Here is a 7,041-nt window from a genome sequence, read left to right as displayed (position 1 = left end):
ATAATTAAGCAACTGTCAACCAGAAGATGTAGCAATTTCAAAAAGCAGAAATGGTACTTCTGGACATTCCTCCTCCTCCTCCTCCTCCTCCTCCTCCTCCTCCTCCTCTTCCTCCTCTTTTATTGTTTCGAGACAGGATCTCTAGCAGCCTAGGCTGAACTCAAACTAGCTATGTAGCTGAGGATGACCTTGAACTCCTAAGTCTCCTGCCTTAGTTCCCCAGGGCTGGGATTTACAGGCATGCGGCACCATGCCTGGCTGTACTACTCTGCGTTGTGCTCCCCTTCCCTTTGCTCTAGTTAGAGTCGTCCATTTGTATAGCAGTTACTCTTGGCTGAACCCCATGCCTTGCTCCTGGTTTGGCAGGAACTGGCTTTCAGTGTTGCCTGGAAGCCTCCTGCCCCACTGTTGACTCTGGGAGAAGGAAGTCCCGTGGCTCTAGCCTTAGATTTGACCTAGTGACCCAGAACACAGAACTGTACTTCCCATCTTTACTTGGCACACATCACCAGACCTTGCCATGAGAGACAGGGATTGGACATAGGTGGGATGAGGCTGAGGCTGATTGGGGGTAGGGGATGGTAAGCATGTGGAACACAGGCTGGGAAAACTCAAGGGAGACATGTTTTTCATTTACCTTAACTGAAGGACACAGGGCAAAAATGTGTCAATTGCCAGCCTCTCGAAAGGCTCAGTCTCACCTTTGAGTGGAATCTGAATCCTGCCTTCTCCCCTCCAAGCTACTACGCTGACCATCACACACACACACACACACACACACACACACACACACACACACACACACTGTCTTTAAACTACAACTGTGATTTTGTGTGAATAGTGGTGTTTTCAAGGGTTTGATGCACTCTGCTACACTGTTCACTTTGTGAATGGCAGAACCTGAGTGACGGTCATATATTGGTGAAATTATTAAGGCCACTCCACGTAGTTAAAAGGGAGGTTTATTTTGTGGGGTAACTTACAAATGAAGGGGTAGGTTGCAGGCAAAGGTAAAGGGTAGTCCGGCGGTGTTCTCTGGAGAACTCTGCTCGGTCCACCTCTAGTGTCCCGCGTCCCGGAACCAAGAGACCACCTCCTCCTGCTCCTCGGTCCTCCGCTCCTTCCTCTGCCCCGCCTTGTGGGCGTGATCATTACTGAAGCCTCAATGGGGGTTGAAACTTCCAGGCCAATGCTGGGATGGCTACCCACTACAGTCATATGCTAATGAGAATAATTCCACCCTCTGGGCCGAGTGTGGTAGCCTTTGTTTTCTCTTTGCTTTTGCGTCTCCTCCTGAATACATTAAGACCCTTCACCTGGGCGGGGGCTCAGTGGTAGAGACTTGTGTAAATATGTGTTGATGCCCCAAAAACATGTTGTAGTAGGATGGTGGGATCTCATCCCTCTGTTCCTTTAACAGTTATTTGCTCAGTGTCTGCAGCTGCTCCAGACTGGGTATCTCTTATTGGTAGACAAGAGGCGAGCCTTATCTGGGAGACTGTAGCCTAATGGTAATAATGAGGGCCAGAACTGCACATGTCTACGGACAAACTTGAGTGTGTAAACACTCTTCACTTAACCCACACAACATTGACATCTGCATTTCTAGTATCTGCTTCAGAGTTGAAGACATCAAGGCTGGAAGGGGACTGGCAAAAATGCTGTGCAAATAACACTCAGCAAAGTGGCCATTCATGTCTCCTGCTTCTTCCATCACATCCCTAGGCAGAGGGAAGGTCTCTGTTCTGTGTCTCTCGGGTCAGAAAACTGTTATATTCCTTTAGTGTAAATGCCACACCTCTCGAGAGGAAAGTCTTTTTAAGAGGAAGATGTATATAAAGTTCCAAGGAAATTAATAATGCCTGTAGGTTTCTCTTTAGACTGGATTCTTTCTGTTGCTGGGATAAACACCATGACCAGAAGCCATTTAGGGGAGACAGGGTTTATTTTAGCTTACACTTCTAGGTCTTGTGTCCATTATAGAGGAAAGGTGCGATTGGATGAATACTGCCCCTCCCTACCCTTAGCTGGATTTCTTTTACAACCCAGGCTCATATGCCTGGGGGATGGGTCCTCTCACAGACGAAATCATAGGCCAATCATTTAAGGCTCTTCCAGGTGACTCTAGGTTATTTCAAGTTGTTGACAAAAATCTAACTAGTACCGGGGTCTAGGGTGAAGGTGCCCCTACAATAATGGAAAGGAGGGTAAATTTACTTATTGCCACTGAATCATACACCTAAAAATGGTGAGAATTGTTAATTTTTTAATGCAGTGTGTATTTTTCCACATTTTTTATAAATGTTCAGGAAATTTTTTTTACAAAGGACTTCATCATCACTGTGTGTAGAGTTGGGGAAGGTGGGAAAAGTAGATTTCAGATGCACTTCACTTACTCCATGTTTAAATACACATGGGTCCTCCTTTGGTCAAGGTGTTGGGTCCAGCTCAGACAGCTTTTTTTTTTTTTTGGTTTTTCGAGACAGGGTTTGGTTTCTCTGTGTAGTTTTGGAGTCTGTTCTGGAACTCGCTCTGTAGACCAGACTGGCCTCGAACTCACAGAGATCGGCCTGCCTCTGCCTCTGCCTCCTGAGTGCTGGGATGAAAGGCGTGCGCCACCACAGCACAGCGGTAGATAACTATTTTAAGGGATGTTACGTTACAGTTCTTTGGCTGTTCCAGCTCAATAATCCATGGTTATCTCCGAAGCACGGTTTCAACAAATCTCCTATCATCACACATTCCCCACCCAGCCGTGTAAAATCCAGGGACCGGGGATGCCCAGGATGGGGACGGGCGTGGCCAAGGCGGTTGTGACGGTGAAGACCTGGGGTCCCGAACCGCCCGCGCCGCCCGCTCCCATCCCCATGGCGTCCGCCTCCCGCGCCCCCACGAAGCCCCAGCAGATCCTGGTCCTCGACCCGCCCACAGAGCTCAAGTTCCGAGGCCCCTTCACCACCGTAGTCACCACGCATCTTAAACTGCGCAACCCGACGGCGAGGAAAGTGTGCTTCAAGGTGAAGAGCACCAGCCCTCGCCACTACTGCGTGCGTCCCAACAGCGGCGTGGTAGAGCCGGGCTGCACGGTGACAGTCGCCGCCATGCTGCAGCCCTTCAGCTACGACCCCAGCCGGGAGGCCAAGCACAAGTTCATGGTGCAGACAGTGTTCGCTCCCCCGGACACTTCCAATCTGCAGGCGGTGTGGAAGACGGCGGACCCCGGTGAACTGATGGATTCCAAACTGAGGTGTGTGTTTGAAATGCCGAGAGAGAGTGACAAACAGGATGACGGCTTGAGACTCAGAAAGCCAGCGCATCTCAACAAGCCCAGGCTGGACTCCTCCACGTCCTTGAAGCCAAGTCGCACCTCGCCTCTTCCTGTTGTCCTGCTTGTGATTGGAGCAGTCTTCGTTGGCTTCTTCCTGGGGAAATTCATCTTGTAGAGTGTGGCATGCACAGCGGTATTACCTCCCACCCCACTCCCCAGAAAACCAAAAAAACATCTCTTTACCCACCAACTCCTTGGAAGTATGGCCTGCGGTGACCAACTTTGTGTGTGTGTGTATAAAGTCAAATAGGCTTCGCCTCTATGATCTCTTGTGGTTGGAGGATGCAATTAAAAAAATAAATGAAACAAAAGTTACTGGGCTACTGGACAAATTGCATATTATCAGATCATGGAAAGTCAGTCGCCCATTCCGTGTGTGTGTGTGTGTGTGTGTGTGTGTGTGTGTGTGTGTGTGTGTGTGTGTTTTGAAATGCATCAAGAATTGTTCTTTTGGCTTTAATAAGAGTTCAAGAATGGTTCAGTCTTGTAAATGTTTATTTTGCAAGTCCCTTTGGTTTTTACCTGCTGTATTACCTCTTGAAATATGGTTTACTGGGATTTGCTAACCCGCTCGTTCAGGACGTGCTAAGTAAGTGGGGGAAATGGTATCTCTTATGCTAACATGGCAAAATATTCTTATCGCTTCCGAGGTAATTGTTGGCTGAGTTTTTCACCCTTACAAATCTGCCCTGTTGTATTTAACATTTTTTTTTTAAACCTGCTAACAGATTTTTTTTTTTGGGGGGGGGGGGCAGCTTGTGGTGGTTGCTGTGTTACTGGGGCGGTTAGAAGTCTACTCCGTGGGATTTGAAATTTATATCGCATGATTTTCTCCTGCAATGAAGCCCTTCCACATACATCATTATTTGTAATTAAAACGCCATTTATTGAGGAAAGGAGCTGATAGAATTTTGAGCTCTTCTGGTAGTTTGGACAACTGTAATTGATTTGTTTTCCAGAAATATAGAATAGTAATTCCAGAAGAGTGCTGTATTGCAGTGAGGTAGTATGTGTGCCAAGCAGCTGTCTTGGGCTTAAGTTATTACATTTTTGTCTTTTCTTTTTTATTGTCTTCTCAAGGAAGACTTATTCGCCTGGGTTTTGAAGTACTTATTAGCCAGCCTAATACTTCTATCACTGTGTAACATATTTCATAACCACAGTTAAAAATAGGGTGTTTTTTTCCCCTGCCTAACTTAACACTCAAAAACGAGTTTCCATTATGGAAATTTTAAATTACTGAGCAAACCCTGGGAATTTCCTTTGTGAAAAAGGACTTTTTCTTTGCAAATCCAACTGTTAATCACGTAAAACGCTGTTTGGGATAAAGGCTCACTCTGGGTTCTGCTGTTTTCTTGCTCTTGGCCTTATGTCTTCATTTATTTTATTCATACTAAAGAAAATTTTGGAACCTGAGAAAATATATCACATTTTAGACTGAGGCTAGCCTAATACTAGTGAATTTTTATCCTTGAATGTAGGTGTTGGTTTTGTAGAAGGTGTGTTGTGCCAGAGAAAGATTGGCTCTTGGGTTTTGATGTGGTACAATGTGCTAGGCCAGGCCAGGTCTGTGAGCACGTTTTATGTAAGAGTGAGATGTACCCGAGTATTTTGGTTGACCTTTCATTTCATACGTGTTTGAGTTGGTCAGATGGTATGTGGTGTTACTGTATTCTATGGTATCTTCAGAACCTCTTGCGTGTGTGTGTGTGTGTGTGTGTGTGTGTGTGTGTGTGTGTGTGTGTGAATTCCTGAATGCTACATTCCACTGCAGGTGCTGTTAGTATTGCGTGTGCTGCTGTGGAACAATCTTTTTGTACGCTATGAATATATATTACTCTCATTGGCTAATAAAAAGCTGATTGGCCAATAGCTTGTCAAGAAGAGATTGAATGCCAGACTAGGAGAATTCTGGGAAGAGGAAGGGTAGAGGCAGAGTTGCCGGCAAATTCAGAGAAGCAGGATGAGAATGCCGTACTCAGAAAAGGTACCAAATCACATGGCTAAACACAGATAAGAATTATGGGTTAATTTAAGTGTGGGAGTTAGCTAACAAGCCTGAGCTATCGACTTAATATCGATAATATTAAGCCTCTATGTTAGTTGTTTGGGAGCAGGTAGTCTGGATAGGAAAACTCCCCCTACAGTGTGCTGGCTGTTACTGTTGCCCCCCCCCCCCCCCCCAGTAGCTGGAAAAGCATGATTAAAATTGTCTAAAGTTTTCATCCCATAAGTACTGATTCTACACTTACCACTTAAAGCTCTTTATATAGTCAACATCCCTAGTGATAAGTATCAAGTATGGTATTTTCTTTGATTATCAGGAGCACTGGGCTAGTTTGGGAGACAAGAGCAGTGACTGTGGCTCAAGTTTTATAATTCATTCCTCTCCAGGCTTGTCAGTTTACATCTTGATTCCATCATCTTTATTATGATAGGGTTCCCACAGTTCTAGCTTACCACAGGGAAGGAGCCTGAACTACAGTTTTCCTCTGAGAGTTTTTCTGGATACTCTTCAGGCTGTCTGCTGAGATCACCGCTAGGATACAAATTTAGATTTGAGGACTGTATTTTAAGACTGGTATTGATCAACCAAGGAGCGGGCAGCATAGAGATAAAAGATGCCGGAATGCTGGAAATGATTTACTTAGAATTCAAGGCAGAGGTGCTTAGCTTAGATGGTGGGAGCCAGGATGGTATCTTTAAATAGTTAAACATCTGTCATGTGACCTGGTAAGAGCCCTTGTTCGAATGTTTCCAGTGCTTAGACTAAGTTCAATAGGGAGATGTTATAGAAGGGCAGACTCCAAGACCACAAATCAACTTATGAGCAGTAGATTCCCCAGAAGCGGAGTCCTCGATCACTCACACGCCTAACCTAAGAAGACACGTTAGTGCTGGAGCACAGTAGGATAAATCACTGAATTAAGAACAGCATTAGCCCCACAGATTTGCCTCTTGGAAAATAAAAATTGGAAGTATCCTCAGAAATTATTGGAGTTTAGGAAACAGGTCCAGAGTAGTAATTTGATTTTCCTGGTTCACACTGATTTTGCAGAGTGGGCGATGGAGCCCACCTTTCTGATCCATGTTCAGCCATTCACTTTACACCACAGGCTGGTTTTCCCTCTAATAGCTCACATGTGGCTCAGCTTATTTGGCATTACACCTCCCCCAAGGCACGGCTTGAGTTCCTGGGGAAAGAAGCTTTGAATGGTTCACTCCCTGCAAACTATTTACAGGAAATGAATGCCATTTAACCCCTTCCTTCCCACCAATCAAACGAATCCTTTTCATTGCAGAAGAGGCACATCTTTCCCAGACTGTCAGTGGAGCGCTCATCTGTTCTTCAAAGAGGCTCCGGCTTCCTTTGCTTGCCACCTCGGCTGAATATTGGTACATCGATTAGAAATTCACTTCTGCTTTGAGTCAGATGGGGTGGGGAAAGGATCGATAAAAAGTAGCAGAGCCATTCAGGAGAGAGAGAGAGAAATCCTTCAGGCATATTCTGAGAGCAATTGACTAAAAGACATACTTGGCTCCAAAGAGTGGGAGGGTTCTGGGTTGATTGTAGGCTTTGAGACTCTTGGGTTTACTGACACATGCTTCTTTGGTGCTAGCTAGATAGACTGGTCATTGTAGGGCCATTTGTGTAATAGGGACTCCATCACTGTCCTTTCTGATTCCTCCAGGTGTGCTTTAGGGCTCATAAA

General features: G+C 45.5%; 1 protein-coding gene across 1 annotated transcript; it reads left to right on the top strand.

Moving 5' to 3' along the window:
* The first annotated feature begins 2,867 nt into the window (after positions 1-2,867).
* LOC118594450 (vesicle-associated membrane protein-associated protein A-like) lies at positions 2,868-3,443 on the top strand. The gene has a single exon (XM_036204306.1). It carries the CDS (start codon positions 2,868-2,870, stop codon positions 3,441-3,443), a length of 576 nt encoding a protein of 191 aa, XP_036060199.1.
* The last annotated feature ends 3,598 nt before the right edge of the window (positions 3,444-7,041 follow it).

The sequence above is a fragment of the Onychomys torridus genome, chromosome 13, assembly GCF_903995425.1.
Source record: "Onychomys torridus chromosome 13, mOncTor1.1, whole genome shotgun sequence".
Classification (NCBI taxonomy): domain Eukaryota; kingdom Metazoa; phylum Chordata; class Mammalia; order Rodentia; family Cricetidae; genus Onychomys; species Onychomys torridus.
Note: the sequence above shows the minus strand (reverse complement) of the source record. Positions and strands in the feature narration are given on the sequence as shown.

Coding starts and splice junctions, on each gene's coding strand:
- LOC118594450 (XM_036204306.1), top strand. CDS start 2,868: ATGGCGTCCGCCTCCCGCGCCCCCACGAAGCCCCAGCAGATCCTGGTC.